At 49.3% G+C, this 16,779-nt stretch overlaps 5 protein-coding genes across 5 annotated transcripts; 4 read left to right on the plus strand and 1 right to left on the minus strand.

Moving 5' to 3' along the window:
• Positions 1-2,288: 2,288 nt before the first annotated feature.
• LTR84_012931 (uncharacterized protein) lies at positions 2,289-6,006 on the minus strand (the record flags this gene model as incomplete). The annotated part of the gene is made up of 4 exons (XM_064856437.1): positions 2,289-2,770; positions 2,821-5,643; positions 5,695-5,863; positions 5,923-6,006. The coding sequence occupies 4 exons, from the start codon at positions 6,004-6,006 to the stop codon at positions 2,289-2,291; spliced, it is 3,558 nt and encodes a 1,185-aa protein (XP_064707613.1).
• A 2,233-nt stretch (positions 6,007-8,239) lies between these two features.
• Positions 8,240-10,414, plus strand: LTR84_012932 (uncharacterized protein; the record flags this gene model as incomplete). Its single annotated transcript, XM_064856438.1, has 3 exons — positions 8,240-8,252; positions 8,315-8,762; positions 8,815-10,414. 3 exons carry the CDS (start codon positions 8,240-8,242, stop codon positions 10,412-10,414), a joined length of 2,061 nt encoding a protein of 686 aa, XP_064707614.1.
• A 1,437-nt stretch (positions 10,415-11,851) lies between these two features.
• On the plus strand, positions 11,852-13,063 carry LTR84_012933 (uncharacterized protein; the record flags this gene model as incomplete). The annotated part of the gene is made up of 1 exon (XM_064856439.1): positions 11,852-13,063. The coding sequence occupies one exon, from the start codon at positions 11,852-11,854 to the stop codon at positions 13,061-13,063; it is 1,212 nt and encodes a 403-aa protein (XP_064707615.1).
• A 51-nt stretch (positions 13,064-13,114) lies between these two features.
• Positions 13,115-13,666, plus strand: LTR84_012934 (uncharacterized protein; the record flags this gene model as incomplete). The annotated part of the gene is made up of 1 exon (XM_064856440.1): positions 13,115-13,666. One exon carries the CDS (start codon positions 13,115-13,117, stop codon positions 13,664-13,666), a length of 552 nt encoding a protein of 183 aa, XP_064707616.1.
• A 1,546-nt stretch (positions 13,667-15,212) lies between these two features.
• LTR84_012935 (uncharacterized protein) lies at positions 15,213-16,262 on the plus strand (the record flags this gene model as incomplete). Its single annotated transcript, XM_064856441.1, has 3 exons — positions 15,213-15,875; positions 15,936-16,063; positions 16,139-16,262. The coding sequence occupies 3 exons, from the start codon at positions 15,213-15,215 to the stop codon at positions 16,260-16,262; spliced, it is 915 nt and encodes a 304-aa protein (XP_064707617.1).
• Between the last annotated feature and the right edge of the window lie 517 nt (positions 16,263-16,779).

A 16,779-nucleotide genomic window follows, 5' to 3' on the forward strand; every position in this document is an offset into this window, starting at 1 on the left:
AAGGGCCAGCAAGTAGAAAGTGGGATGCCGTGGATGAAGTTGCCGAAGCGCGCTAAGGAGGTGGTTGATAGCCCAATTCTTGACTTCTGAGGGATAGGGACAAGGCGGATACAGAGACGAATATTGTTCAAGTGGGCAGTAAGAAGTCAGATATCCGGAAAGCGACTCCGTACCAAGATAGGTACTATCTGGCCCAAAACTTGGAGACTGGCGTTAACCAAGCATACGAGTATCCAAACGGGCATACGAGGAAAGAGAATTGCATGACTGAGTAACTTTGTAAGGGGTGCTAACAGGTACCTACCTGGGTAAGATAGGGAGAGTTAAACCCTACCTAACTCCTGAATCCCTATCATAGGTACCTGGGTACTCCAGTCTCCATAGTTATGGCAAACAAACTCGGGTCTAACGCATTGCCCATCGCCCAAGAGCCTAGGAAAGCAGCCCATCACCGGTGGCCACCCACGCCCGCTACCAATCAACCGGCGGCACCTGATGGGGCACAAAGGGTCCTCCCAAGGGATCAAGGGGCCACCAGTCAACTGCCATGCCAGCCTATAGCCTCTCCAACTGTGAAGTCCAAGCAGGCCTTTCCACACACCACCAGGCATTCTCGTTGTTCTTGACTCGTCCGTTCTCTCCACTTCCTGACCAACACCATAGTTTAATAATGGGACCTGCTGGCAAAGTGCCCGAAGGTGGTTGACTCTTGACTCTTGGGCTTCAAGTGCAAGTGTAAGTGCAAGTTTTACCTCATGTGCAACCGACACGGCGGCTGTGGCAAATTGTCTTTGCGATCGATTCCATTTTGCAAAATAGGTCTCGAGACCTCGAGAGGAGTTGCTCCTGCACCCCTAGCGTTTAGGTATTCTATCGCATCACCGATGATCTTGTGGCTTTCTGTCTGAAACGGGCATATGTGTAGATACCTACCTAGTATGCATATCCGTGTTTTGCGACGGGCCACCTCGTCATAACTGCAATCTGCAATCTGCAGCTCGCACGAGATGTGGTTGAGTAAATTGCAATTTCGCAGGGGGAGGGGCTTCCTCCCACCAAGTACTCGTAGTGTGTGGCACTGACCATGGGCCATGGCAATTCCCATTCAAACGTCTTGTCTTGTCTCGTCTCGTCTCGCTTACAACTTGACTTTGACCGATATCCGAGGTGGCCGCTGTCATGCTCTAGTTACATTCATCCTTCACTATCTCCTACCCAATTGTGATTCTTTCGTCTGTCGGATCCAGTTATCATCTCCCAGTACTTAAATTTGGACGCTTGGTACTAGGTACATACTTTCGTCCTTATGGAGTAAGTTTTCAATTTTGTGTTTCGGCTGCACGTTTAAGATTTACCAGGGAATCAGAATACAAGTGACTACAGGCATCATACAGTCAAGTCAACTAGCTAACCAAGCCGTTGAACTTAGACATTTCAGCCACAGAATCCTTTTTTGGGTTCCTGCAAAATGTGGGGTGCATGCAGCAAGCACAGCAGTCATCTACTACGCGGAGGAGATAGATCTTGAAACGGGGGGAATAGTACATGTAGAAAACATTCTTCAAGTAATACTGAAAATCCAACAAAAATCCTCCTTATTGTACATGAGATTCTTTCACGCTATTCTTGTTTCCCATATTTAGTCGCAATGGAAAAGAGATCGTCATTCGGTTCGCTTTTCTCGGGGGCTACCGAGTACAAGGTCTCATGTTTCAGATCATGTTCCCACCACAAACAGCCCCTGCAGATCTACTGTATGTACCCCCTTCACATCTGAAAACACTGCGATGAGCTTTCCTCCAGTATGGTCAGAATACATTCCCGTCCCTTTGATGTTTTGTCGGCGTTGATCGCGTTAGAAGACAAGGGCTCGAAAGTAGCGGCACCTAACCAGCCCTATGCTGTGACAGTCTACACCTCCAGGGCTACTTCGGGCTTGACACGACCGACCACCCAGACATCATCGGTCGAGAACTACCAATACCATTCATTGGGACTCTAAGTGAACCTCCTATCTTCATCAGCCTTTGGCTGGGCTGGAAGCCGGTCCCAGATCCAAGATCCATTTTCGTCGTCTCTATCACCATCCTGTCAGGTGAGAGACTTCAATTCCGTACGCCTTCGCTTTCCATAATAATGCAGCCCAGATGCAGATCCCTCAATATGTTGGCATGTCGCCATACCCCATGATCTGTAAGCCCCTTCAACTCTTCAATGCTTTTCCTGTACTTCTGCCAGTCTGGCTCCAGATAAGAAATTCCAGACATAATAATCAAAATCAATGTTATTTAAGACAAGGGTGAAACATTTTCCGAATCCACAATGTCTACATGCGAGGCCTTCTGATCCAGGTTTGACACCACTTTAGAAGGTGCTCCAGAAACGGCATGACCGTTCATCTGTGGTGATGGTGATGGTGTATCATCGTTAAGCTGCGGGATGCTTCCTGAGCTGCCCTCATACTCCTCCTCCGGAATGGTGGCACAATACTTCTTGAGCACTTGTTTGAGGGCAGGTCTCCGGATTGGTTTGGCCAGGAAGTAGTCCATTCCAGAGGCCATACATTCATCCTCATTCGACTTTTCTGCGAAAGCAGTAAGCGCCACAATAGGCGCAGAGAAGCCCATTTCTCGAATGAGCTTGGTGGACTGGATCCCATCAACGTTGGGCATTTGGACATCCATGAAGATCAAGTCGAAGCGGTTTTCGTTGGACATCGACTCCCGTACTTTATCAAAAGCTTCCTGTCCGTCCTTGGCAATAGTCACGTCTGGAATCATTAGCCACTCCCGTGTCACAATGAACGTCTTCTTGACTTACCGTAAACGTCCTCAAGACGCAACATTCGAAGGACCACTTCTTGATTGACTTTGTTATCTTCCGCCACGAGTACTCGCACTTTCCGGCCTTTTTGAGCCGCTTCACTTTCCACCTTCTTCATCTGATCTAGTTTGGTGTCTGCCGAGCGTTGAGATTCTTTCGCTACGTAGGGCTGAGTGAAGCCAACGATTCGGGGAACATCAGCAAGCTTGGATGATCCATCTCCATCATCCAGTTGCGTCGAGTCACTTTGCGTATGCTGCGGAGGGTCATTAGAATCATGGAGGGTTTGTCCCACCAAACTGCTCGCTTTGGAATGTGACAAGTGCGTTGACGAGGCAAGAGATGCGCTTCTTTCCGAGATGTAACGAAGCGGTAGTCGCATCGTAAACTTGCTACCCACTCCGACGGCGCTATCCAGGGAGATGTCCCCACCCATAAGCGCAGCGAGCTGCGCACAAATGCTCAGACCAAGTCCAGTACCGCCATACTTTTTGCTCAAGCCTAGGTCGCCTTGAACAAAGGGCTCAAAAATCATCTGTTGCTGTTCCGGGGGGATGCCAGGCCCTGTGTCTTCAACCTCGAACTCAAAGCCAAGGTCTTTCGTGTTCAATGGTGGGGGCGACATGGATCTCTGACGTTCCGCAATTTTCGAGATCTGAGTGGTTCCACCCGCGACATTGATACTAAGCTTCGAATCTTCGTTAGAGTTCGTAACAGTATGAGCGTGGTTTCGTTCATGCGACCTATCGTGGGGTCTTGCATGAGATCTTTCTTGAGACTTTTCGTGGTCGGCGGTCTCCCCAGGTCCCAGTGAGGCATCGGACATTCGAACCCTTTTCGTGCTCGAAGACTTGGATGCCCGTGAGTTCATGGAGGACTTGCGTGCACTGCCCGCGCGGCTTGGAAAAGTCTCTATCACACCAGTGCAGCGAACACGCACCGTTACCGAGCCATGTGAAGGTGTGAACTTCAGACTGTTGCTCACAAAATTCATGAGCACTTGCAGGATGCGGTTTTTATCCCCCCACAGGCACATATCTCGAACTCGCCCAGTGCCGACGGGACCGTACAGCTTCTCTCCCGAGTATTCGGATCCATCGCCGAAAGCATCGTTGGGCCCCAGAAACAAGACTTTGAGGTCAATCTGTCCTTCTCTGGCTTGTTTTTCAAAGGTGGGGATTAGCTGCGTGCTCAAGTCACTCAACCGAAATTCCGCCTCGTCGATCGATAATTGCTGTCCAACTTCATTCTTACTGAAAGTGAGAAGGTCAGTAAGAAGATGGAGTAAGAGATCACCCGACTTGTAGATGGTGCTGAGGGTAGATCTTATTTTGCTTGGATCCTCTTCAGTCATACACACTGTGGTCAGGCCGAGAATACCATTTAGAGGAGTCTTCAATTCGTGTGAGATGTTAGCAATGAAGAGCGTTTTGCTTTGATTGGCAGCCTCCGCCGCCTTTTTGCTCTTCTCGAGCTCAGCGGTGCGTTGCTTGACTCTTTCTTCCAGCCGTTCGTAATGCATGGCCAATTCATCTGACATTTCATTGAAGGTTCTGGTAAGTTCAGTCAACTCATCTGTCACCCAGTGATGGCGCTCCGGCACCTTTCTCGGAATTCTGAAGGTTCTCCTTCGATTTTGGCGTGGAGTTGGGCTTCGAACGACCTGCATCGGATGCGCAAACTTTTGCAATGCAGCTAAAAAGCCTCCTTTCGATGGTTTCTCATTTTCCGGCTGGATATGGGTCTCCTCTGTGGTCGGCCCGGTCGTCGAGCTCGAGTACTCACTGTTATCATCCGGCTGATAAGGCTCCACTGTTTTGGCGGTGGCGGCAGCTAATTGGCGTATGGGGGTGATGGAATAGTGAGCCATGGGGAGCATGATCAACAGTAAAGCGCCCGTGACTGAAAACACACAAATCAAGACAACATCTCGCAAGTGTAATATGGGCGCGACGACCTCGGAATGCGCCTGCTCGATGACTAGTACCCAATTCACAGCTCTAGAAGATACTGTGGCGTACCCAACAGATACCTTCTGACCATCTTCATTGTGGGTGGTGATATATGCCCCAGCGTTATTAACGGCTTTGTTGTCCTTGGTCCAGGCAGCCACAACGGCAGGATACGACGAAGCACGGAAAGGAATGGTGGAGTTTTCCAGGGAACTCCGGGACTGGTGGCGGCCCTGGACGGTTGAATTACTGTGCGGCGGTAAGACGAATTTGACTTCTTGATCCCCTGCTTGAGCCTGTGTTATATCACTGATGTCGTCGGAATAAAGGTTGTTCGCGGTCGCTGGGCCAATAATGAGCGTTTCACCCGAGTTGCCTAGGCCTTCGGCCGAGTTTTGTATTTGTAGGATCATGGATGCATTGACGACGACGGTAAGCCAACCAAGAACGTCTGAAGCAGAAGTATTATTGATCAAGGCGACGGTGACAGAAAGGAGCGATAATTCATTACTGATGATCAATGGGCCGAGAAAAAGAGGGGTATTCGGATCTATGACATGGCCATCATAGGAAACGGTGGAAGCATTGGTGCCAGGTGGTATGGCTCCATATGTCAGGTTTGGAAAGAGAGTTGGCGGATAACCCAGGCCCGGATCACCCAAGTAGACATCACTGCCGTTTGGCGCAGCATAAGGGAGTTTAATTTGGCCGCTCAGGGTGGTAGCGGTGACATTCAACAAGCCATCGACCGCGGTAGCATTGCCATTAACATTTGGAAAGATGGCGGCTTGGACCAAGAGAGAACCACCAGCTAAAGCGCCTTCGAGATCGGATTGCGAGCGGACCCAATTTTCATTGGTGGTGTTACCTTGATCGGCATTATCAGCCCGTGGCCAGCAACATGGGATGATAGACTTACCGGCATAATATCGACCTAGAGCACTTTGAACCAGAAGACGCGTACTGACTAGACGGACTTGGGTCTGATAGAGCAGAAGGGTACTCGACAATTGAGCCGCCTTGAGCGAAGCGGTCAAAGAGAGGCTCGACAAGCGGATATCCTTGATAAAAGAATAATTTTGAAACCACTATGCAGTATGAGTACGGCGGGATATGAGAATGCTTCGAGTTTGACATGGAAACATACCACTGCTAGTGCAAGCACGGCCAGCGAGGTTAGGGCACAGAAAAGAACCAGCAGCCCGAGTTGTTCTCGGATTGAAATCCGCATGGTTGGTCCACCCTTCTCATCTCAGTGTTGAGCGATGCGACGAGAGGAGTCGGTTCGAAGGGTAGTGATCATAATGTGGAAGTCTCAATCATTTTGGAGTAGGAAGGGTGCGGAGGGCACGGGTAAGGAGATGCAAGTAGATGCAGAGGCCGAGGTTTCCAGAGAGCGTTCGTTCAGAAAAGCTCGTCGACAGGATAGGAAGGTGAGGGTAGCGGTTCGAAGGCGATGCTCTGTCGTGGCACGTTGGGTAGTGATTTCCAGTGGGAATGAAGACGAGGACGGCGATGGAGGATGGTGGTGGTGGTGGTGGTTGTGATGAAGTTATGGTGGAGAGCGCACCGCAGGCGCAGGGAGATGCAGTGTTAAAGTCAAAGCTGGAAGTCAAAGTCAAGGGCAATAATGGCTCGGCTCTAGGTACGAAGACTAAACTTATTCAGCTAGGGATGCTGAGAGTGGAATAAGCCAGAGCACCGAGAGGTCCTTGTTCCAAGCCTGGAGCTGTTTAGCCTACCGGCTGTGGATTCCTGGTTCCTGAAGTGCGGGTGGCGGCACTGGCGGTTGGTGAGCTGCCAGTTGCAGTTCAGACACTACAATGTACCTCGTACTAGAGAGTGGGAGGCAAGGAATGAAGTCTCGGATAAGACTTGGCCTTTCAAGGCTTTGCTGGAGATGACAGCCGTCAGCTTGAATCTGCACAATACCTAGGTAATCAACCACACTGCAGTACCTGGGTACCTGTTTACAGTGGTAGGTAAGGACCCAGGTACGAGACTTGCGGTATAATGTTCTTCCCTCTAAGACCACCTACTGGTAGCTTGTAGACACAGGCACTGATGGGCACTATATCCGTAGATTTGTGTAGAGAATTGGAGTGTGAGTTCATTTGCACATTAGCATGGCTGGCTTCTCTCTGGCTAGAACATAACTGCCGAGGCCAGCCAAGTTTCGCGGAATGTTCGTTAGTCGAGCCTAAGGTGCTTAGCGAGCAAGTAATCTATACCCAGGCAAGCCTAGAACGGTTGCAACACTGGGCATTCACTTTGAACTTTTGGACGGAAGAACACCCATTTTGCACTGGAAGTCATGTCCGCCACAGGCCCACCACACGCGCGGTGCTAGGGGACCTGTCACCAAGCCTTTTTTAGGTGGGAACCACCCACAAAGAGGCTAAAGGTTTGAAGTCAACTTGGAAGTAAACAGACACCCTCACCTGAGCCGCTTCTAGGAATTTGGCTAAATGTTCAAGTTCACGATTGAATAAATCCAAAGTATCCTTGATTATTGTTACTGAGCCCCCACTGACATTGTCCGGAACGCATCATTGTTATGGAGAAGATCTTCTGATATCACTTACGAGTCGAACGGTGCCGTTCGATTATGGCTCAGCCAAGCTTCCTGAAATTTCCACATCCAACCCGAACACGGGCATAACGGGTCTATGGGGACTGTTGCGAGTCGTCCACTTCGGAAGGATCCATGGTTGCCGTCGAACTGCCTGAGTGTATGGGGTATGAACAGTAGATGCTGATGAACGAGCTCATCAGTAATTAGAGTCTTGACAGTGATCCAGACTTGACTATTATATATTTGCTGCTTATTGTCTTCCTGTTTCCAATCCCAACTTCTTCTCCCACGGAAGAGAGGATACGGTTTCTCCGGGGTCACTCCAGCTGGAAAAACTCAATCATGGTCTCCGTGGCCGTCCCCCGTATGAACACTGCCCAGTGACACCGCATGCCACCATGCCACTGATGCCTTCAACCTCCAATGATCAACCCCGCCCCATCTCAGCCCTGGACAAAATGGCTACCTGCTGAAAAAATGGCGTGTAATGCTGCAGTGAACCATCGATCGCAGAAATCAAGCAGGCGGCCAACCGGTCAACAAAATTCACAGGCATTGTTGGCTTCCGCCACATCCACCCAAATTCGACCTCGAGCTCGAACTCGATCTTCGCAGCTGCGCCCACTGCAGCCCCGCCCTCCCTCCGTTCCTGTTCTTTTGAGCCTCGTCTCCTTCCTCAGTTCCACTGCCATCTCCAATGTGACCTCTATACTTCAAGTTGTCATTATTCCTGTCATTTTTGCTGTGTCTGATCTATCGTCATCATCATTTATTCTTCGTGTAGTCATGGTTCCCAGTCCTACTTCATCAAGCTGACGGAGCGAACCTTCCATTCTCTTTTGGATTTCATTTATTCTGTTGCATGTACTAAAGCCTGTCCTGCGCAATCATGGCAGATATAGGTAGGCAGCCATCTTCTCTTCAGCCCTCCCAGCATTCCAACCTTACTGACGCATCTCACTAGATATCATCGCCTCCATCATAGGAGTGGCCGGCGCGGGCTTCAGGCTCTCCCTCATCCTCAATGCTGTCAGTTGCGAAGTCGCCAGTGCTGGCTTCGAAGTCCATAGCATCTCGAAAAGTGTTACACTGTTTGCCATGATGCTTAAACAAGCCGGCAATGTCCTCCAATCTCCAAATTCGGTCCATTCCCACGACGCCTTGACCACTGCAAAGTCCATTGCCGATGAGAGTACAAGGGTTTTTGATGAGATTAACGATATGTTGGATCGAGTCCGCACAAAAACGACAAATAGCGCATTTTCCCCCACCATTGAACAGCGCTTTAAATGGTGCTTCAAGAAACACAGGGTCACATATCTTTTGAACCAACTCGAAAGCCTGAAGTTGAGCCTGTCTCTCTTGCTACAGATCTTGCAGTTGGGAAAAGTAATGGCATCTACATCGCGCAAGTATGATGAACCCCAATCTGATCCCTTAATCCTTGACTAAAGACACAACCAGTGACCCACCCGAGGAAGTCGCCGTCAAAACCGAGGCCATCAGGCAAGAGCGTGCCGAGGCTCAGAATGGCGTAATAGTGAGATATTGGCAAATGAGTAAGATGGATTCATTTTATGAAGCCTCGAGTCGAGAGGAAGAGGAGGACAAACAAGCCGCAATCAACGATGTTGGCCAAGATGACAACATGTCGTTAATCACTACCACAAGCTCACAGTTGACCATTGAAGCCCCTCCTCCAGAATATACCCCATCCACCGCCTTGGTTCAGCTTCCCGTTTATTCTCTTGGCGAATTGGATCAAAATCTACATCAGATCAAACAGTCTCCACGAGACATGATTCAAGTCTCAGACCAGGCTATAGATCCACTACTCGAGCGATGGACAAATTGGAGGGAGGTCCGTGAACGCAGGCACACCCGTGATCCCAGCTCCCGCTACGTTCCTTCAGTGCAGAACCTCAACGAGGAAGACGAAGATCGACCATACCACGAAAGATACCATGAAAGAGAAGATAGCCCTCGAGGTTATTACCTTGAAGGCTCAACGACGGACTGGAGAATTCCACATTCAGCATCCGCTCGACACGAGAAGGTTCGAAAACGACAGGAATACACCAAATACCAACCTAGTGTGAGTGCCGCCAGCAGTGATGTAGAGGATTCTCCAGGCAGCACCGGTTCAAAGAAAAGATCCTCCAAGCGCCATATAATCGAATCAGGCTCTGATTCCGACTCCTCAGACTCTGGTCGAGAGATTGTGCAGCCAAAACCAACCCGTCGAAGAAGTAGTGGCAGCCCGACTACCGACCGCAAAATTCTGTCTCCAAACGGTCCGCCTCTATCCCATACATATACAGCACCATCCCAGATTTCGCCCTGGATGAATAACCCAGGCAATAATACCGTCCGTGCACCTTCGGTCATCTCGTCCTCCCAGTCAGCTGCTTCCAGACTCTCCTCCCCAGCTTACCATCCACCCGGACATCGACCATGGGCAACGCCAGATCAAAACCTGATGCATCACAGTATTTCCTCACCTCTACCGCCCGTTCATACTGCTAATGCGCCCAATCCATATGCGCCCGTCCCACACGGACAGCTTCAGCAAGCCAACACCCTCGTTCATACTGCTAATGCGCCCAATCCATATGCGCCCGTCCCACATGGACAGCTTCAGCAAGCCAACACCCTCGTTTATCCGCGACATTATCCACAGCAACAGGCTCAACCTCAATCTCAAGGACTAATGACACCCTACAACCCGCCTCCTACAGGAAGTCCACAAACCAGATATGCCCCTCTCGCACCACCAAATCGAATGGGAATGCCTCCACGGCCCGTTTCACAGGATGGTAAACCGCGCTCTCCGTCACGCCTTTCTCAACAGTACAATGGCCATGGTATAGGAGACAGTAGTACCAGCGGACGCGGCAATAGCCGTAATGCGAGTGGTAATACCGACGACCAACACGGTCACTCTCGTCATCACCCTAAAGAGAAATCTGCAAAACACAACCTACGAGAAGGTGCTACAAAAGGCCTACTAGGCGCTGGTGCCATTGCCGGCTTTCTCGAGGCACTGGAGGGGTTGAATATATAAAGCATTACGAGAGTGTGATGTGTGGTTCAGATGACGAAGATGATCATTATATCTCTGGTGCAATTTGGGTCTGCTCGCTGCCAGTGAGAGGTGGAAATATTGACGAGTAGTTATGAAATCATTGCATATGGTTTACTGGATTGCATCGGTTTTCAGCGAATGCAACGAAACGAATATGTCTGTGATGCCAGCCACGACTGAGATGATCTTTGATATACAATATAAAGTACCGGTTGGATTGCTTAGTGAACCGCAATATTAATCTTAATCAATCTTTTTCTCGACAAGCGTATCTATTAGATATTGAAATATATACGTACCTATGTAGATACTTTTTTAGCTAGCTATACGATTATATAAGGGGAACAATCCTAGGTTATCGTCATTTCTAGGAGACATAGATCTAGTCGAAGTAGAGTACAGTTGGAGAATACTAGATACCTGGTATATATCGAATCTCGACTTTAGATCTTATATTTCCGAGATTATGATCTTATTCGTAGTACCTAGTTTAGGCTAGTAGTATATAGTGTAGATCGTGTACTAGGTGAATCTGAGGTTCTCGAGGAAGAGACTCGATAGCCAAATATAAGATAGCCAAAGATACGATATTCGTAATATCCATGCTCCTAAAGGAAATTCTTTTATGTTATGATCTCTCGACTTAGCACAGTATATATAGTAAGGCAACCTTGGAAACCTATTTTCAGCCATTATGGTAGGGATAGATATGGTTCCATCAATCTGACAATTGGTACGATACTATGAAAATCGATAGATGTCCTCTCTGCACTTACTTGGCACGCCTGAACAGGTTCTGGCACAACCCAGTTCAACCCTGGAGGCTGAGATCTTTGACACACATATTTTCATATCAGTCACAACCAACCACGCGTCATCGTCTGCGATGTCTTTCCTCCGCGTGGATGGCTGTGGTTGTATATAGAAGATCTCATTGATGAAATATATTACCTGAGAAGATTCATAGAGGGGCGGTGTCGGTCGAACGTGTGGTCTTAAGTAGCAAGGTAAATATGCAAGGTGATTGCGGATAGTAGTGGCAAGTTTGATGAGAGCCAGGCCATGCCAGGACTATATTGAAAAGAGGAACAGAGGTATTCGGATTAGAAGGCACCCAGAAGGTATATCTCTGATTTGAGGTTGCTCAGGATTGCTGATCGATCTGGGGCCAGGCGCTAATGCAGGACCGATCGATCAGATCTGTGGTGACATCACCACTATCCACAGCAACCTACAAATTCATCAGGGACCGACTTTTACATACGCGGTCGCACTCTTCACGTGTCGTATCTGGGAAATTCCGTCTCCTTCAATTAACAGTGAGAACTGAGAAAACTTGTTGCCACTTTTATCAAGCCCATGCGCCTTCGCGCATCAAAACCTCCTCTTTTCAAGATATCAACCACCTTATCAATCATGGTGCCGGGTAAGAGAAAGGCCAGCGTCAGCGTCCTGCCCATGCAAACCAAAAAGGCGCGCGCAGCTCCATCAAACACCAATCAGTACAAAGATTCTACAGATGAGATCAAGTATGGCATTGTTCTACGGAAGTTCTATCCTCCAGAGATGATCGACGACAGAGCTAGGGATTACATCAGCGGCAAGATCGAGCGTCCAATCGAAACTCTCCAGAAGGCAATTGAGCAGACTCAATCGCAACGAGATGCCTTGCCAACCGCTGGGTCTGTGGTTCACTGGTTTAAATGCGACACACGCCTGCTGGACAACAATGCTCTTCATCAGGCGAGCAAAAAGGCCAAGGAAGGAGGTGTTCCCTTGATTGGTCTTTACCTGATATCACCCCAAGATTTCGAGGCTCACTTGACCGCCCCAGTACGCGTTGACTTCATTCTTCGAAATTTGGCAGTGTTGCGCAACGACTTGGCGAAGCTCGACATTCCATTGGTTGTCGAGACAGTAGAGAAACGTAGGGCTCTACCGGCGAGATTGCTTGAATTGTGCAATGAGTGGGACGCGAAACACATTTACTGCAATGCGGAATATGAGGTGGACGAGCTGAGGAGAGAGGCCTCGTTGATGGTCAAAAGCCTCGAACAAGGCATCGCGTTCAATGTTCTCCACGACACGTGTGTTGTGGAGCCAGGTAAACTGACCAGTGGATCCGGTGGACAGTTTTCTGTATACAGCCCCTGGCATCGCAGATGGTGCGCATATCTCAACGAACATGCGAACGAGCTAGATCCACATCCGATCCCCCAAGCAAACCCTTCGTCAACGCGAAAGCAATTTCCCCAGCTGTTCGACTGCAGGATACCTGACGCGCCGGAATCGAAACGACTATCAGAAGAGGAAAAGGTCAAGTTTCACAGTATGTGGCCTGCTGGAGAACACGAGGCCCTTGACCGGTTGCACAAATTCCTTCTGGAGCGAGTCGTGCAGTATCACAATACAAGAAACCTCCCATCAGGGAATGGTACGTCCGTGTTGAGTCCACATCTCGCGGCGGGAACACTGGCGGCGCGTACGGTGGTGAGGGCCGCGCGTGAGGCTGCGCCGCATAAGAAGTTGACAGACGATAGAAAGCAGGGGCATTCAATGTGGATAGGGGAGGTTGCGTGGCGAGACTTCTACACGCACGTATTGTGCCATTGGCCCTACATCTGGTAAATTGATTCTCCTCGTATCAAACCAAGAACGAGCTAACCATGGGCCTACAGCATGAACAAGCCATTCAAACCAGAGTATAGCAATATTCGATGGGAGTACGATCTGGACCAGTTCGAGAAATGGACGAGCGGTATGACTGGTTTTCCACTTGTTGATGCGGCAATGCGTCAAGCAGCAAGTACTGGATATATGCACAACCGGCCGAGAATGGTGGTGGCATCGTTTCTGGCAAAGGATCTAATGATTGATTGGCGGATGGGGGAGAAATGGTTCATGGAACATCTGATTGACGGATCGTTTGCTTCAAACAACGGGGGCTGGGGGTTCAGCGCCAGCTGCGGTGTTGATCCACAACCCTACTTTCGAATCTTCAACCCTTTGCTCCAAAGTGAAAAGTTTGATCCTCAAGGGGACTATATCCGCAAGTGGGTTCCAGAACTTCGAGACATCAAAGACAACAAGAGCATCCACGATCCGTATGGAAGAGGTGCAGGGAAGATTGCTGAAAAGAATGGTTATCCCAAACCTATGGTCAATCACAAGGAAGCGAGAGAACGTGCATTGGAGAGGTACAAGGCAGGGATCGGAAGAAGCACCACGTGAACTGCAGAGGGCCAGGAATTCTTCTCTGTGAGGACGAAAATGCTGACGAGTCAAATCAACAATGTTCGTCGCGTCCATCGCAATGAGTGGCTGTGGTAACCGGTATTCGTATGCATACTAACAGAACAAGTGTTGGCCTCCTGGAAGAAGGCGTCGCATGAAACACCGAGCTGTCCAGCAACTCCGGTCGATAAGAACAAAGGACACTTCAGATCAACCTAAATCAAACCAAGCATTCGAAGAAAGCTTGACCAGCGCCTTTTCTTTTCGCCAGAGAGGCCCAGGCGGAAGTAGCTTAAGAATCCGGTTTAGGCGCCTACGAGTACTCGTATCCGTACGAGTAAGCCAAAGCCTAAAAGTGCCCATTACCCTTATCCGGCTTCCGGCAGTGCGGCACGGTGACCAAGAAACCACGAAGATTGGTTTATGCAGCCAACCGTGGGTCTGAACACCAATTAGACATGCTTTAGAGGCAAAGTAACATGTCACCACCATGTTTACCATGCAAAAGCACGCGACCAGATCGGTTGGCGGGGTGCCCGTGCAGGCCAGCATTACGCGGCTCAACGCTCGCGTGCATGTCAAACGTCAGGGTAGGTATTGACCACCCATGAATCAGGGTTTTTGAGTCGGAAATGCTTAGAAACAGTCTTCGGTGTTATGGGGGCAAAAGAGCTCATTCAAAAGGGATCTGTGGGAACCGGGTGCAACCCCAGTCACGACGATAGGAGGCCGCGTATCACTCACGCTTTTGAGGCTTGACCCTTTCCCAGTCCACAAAAATCAACGGATATCTGTTCAATCATAATAAGTACTGGTACCTTCTCCCAGCAGAAAAGGAGAGAGAAAACTGGAGAATCAACAACCACTTCTCCATAAGAAATCAAAAACTTCATACACAATACGAATTGGATCCAGTCTAAAACTTATCGACCCTCACGCATTTGTATTTCTGAGGCTCCGTGCAACCTTAAAACACTCGCCTACGGCCAAGGAACTCAGTGGGGAATCGGCCATCCTTCTTGGCCCCGGAAGTTGGAAGTGGTCATCGTCATCAGACAGCCTCAAGCCTCCAAAGATTGGCGCAAAAAAGACAGGGAAGTACTTGGTATTCTTTGAACATAAGCACGCGCGCTCCTAAGGGTCGAGGCCAGCCTCATTACTTATTTTATCTCGCCCCCAAACGCCTCTGGCCTCAATCAGGCCGTGCTTATCTGCTGTGTACCACAAAAGATTTCGGACCTGGCTGTCTTCTGCTCTCCCCAACTGGAAATAAATTGCTGGTCGACCTGTTATAAAATAATTCGATTTACTCCCTGTGGCACGAAAAAGATATCCTACCTGCTGTTCCGGCTGTATCATTGGTAGCGGAGCGCTTTATACCTTGTTCACGCTTGCAACGAAGCACACGACCAACTGTTTTTTTGTTGGCTGGTCTTGCAACTATAGCCTCGCCGGACGAGTCAAGTCTCAACTACCTCGACGAGTACCGTTGTCTCGCCAATATCTTCGATCAGACCAATGTTGGAACACCACGTCAGTGGCCATGAGACAGACCAGTGCGATCAGTCTGTATCTCACAGCTTTACTCCTTCTTATTCTCCCCTTATGTCGACACGCAGTCTTGGTACGAGGGGACGCTGATTTTCTCGACGTAAGAACAAAGCTGGTCAAGGACCGCAGTGGAAAGGGCGGGGATCCCAAGGACAAATACTTCCACGAATCGACCTTCCATCCGCACTACGATGGACGATTCGCAGCAGCAGAGATTGGAAAGGAGCAAAGACTGCCGCACCTCACGGCGTTGATGCAGACGTTTCTGTCCACCATGGCCGACATTGGAGCCGAGACGTGGATCATGCACGGAACGCTGTTGGGCTGGTGGTGGAACCAGAAGATCTTACCGTGGGACTCGGACATCGACGTTCAGGTTTCCGAGGTCACCATCGCCTTCCTGGCAAAATACTACAACATGACCGAATATCATTTCCGCATACCCGGCGTCGAGAACGGTCGTACATATTTGTTGGAGGTTAACCCACACTATACCATCCGTGGGACTGAAGATACATTGAATGTCATCGATGCTAGGTGGATCGACACTGATACTGGTCTTTTTATCGATATCTCAACGGTCCGAATTGATTATCCAGCAAGAGCGGAGGGTGTTCAAGGTGCCATGATGTCCAAGGACAGGCACACGTATAAGGTGAGTCTTTGCATCAAGTTTCGAAATGTTGTTGCACTTGTTCCTAACCAAATCTCACAGGAACAAGATATTTTTCCACTACGAGACAGTTTCTTCGAGGGGATCCATGTTAAGATTCCCTTTGAGTATGCAACATTATTGGAGGAAGAATATGGGAAAAAAGCCCTGACTCTGACCACCTTCGAGCAGTAAGCTAAGATTTCCCGTCCTCTGTCTCTTGATCCAAAATAAACATTTCTCTAACATATGCTCGTCCAAACTAGCCATGAATTCAATTACACCAGCAAAATCTGGGAGCCACAGACCGGCGCCCCCACTGAGAAACCTGGCCGACGAAAAAGACCGTTCACCCCTCGACCTCAACCGCCGAGCCAGAATCAAACCTGAGAGACGACTCATCTCATCGTCGATATATGTACAGCGGACACCGGCCCCAAGCGGCACGAATTATTGTCCGACCATTTCCTTTTCCTTCCATTTAGCGAATTGGGCGTTTGGGTACTCATGAAACAGAATACACATTTCATTTGTGGCGCCTTCTGGAACTCCAGACCTGGTTGAATGATGGCGGAAAAAAGGGATGAGCATGGATAGCTAGCTACTCGGCTGGCTAATTGGTATATAAGCATATGATAAATGGTCGAAGATGTATACAGTACACACTGCACTCGTGCGATCATATCGTGCAGAGTAAGCAGCAGACTTCATCGTGTGAGAGGTGAAAGCTGTGCCTCCTCATTTATCCCTCGTGCTACATGCCCCTGCAGATCGTCGTACCTGTCACGTTGGAGGGTCACTTCAACCTCCCATGCCGAGCTTCGGACGGTCAACTAGATACTTTGTACTCCATTCTTTGAATTGCTTCGCACTTGCCAGATTGCGGCTCGGAAGACAACAGCAATTA

This window comes from Exophiala bonariae (genome assembly GCF_035927105.1).
Source record: "Exophiala bonariae strain CCFEE 5792 chromosome Unknown scaffold_9, whole genome shotgun sequence".
In the NCBI taxonomy this organism is placed as follows: Eukaryota; Fungi; Ascomycota; class Eurotiomycetes; order Chaetothyriales; family Herpotrichiellaceae; genus Exophiala; species Exophiala bonariae.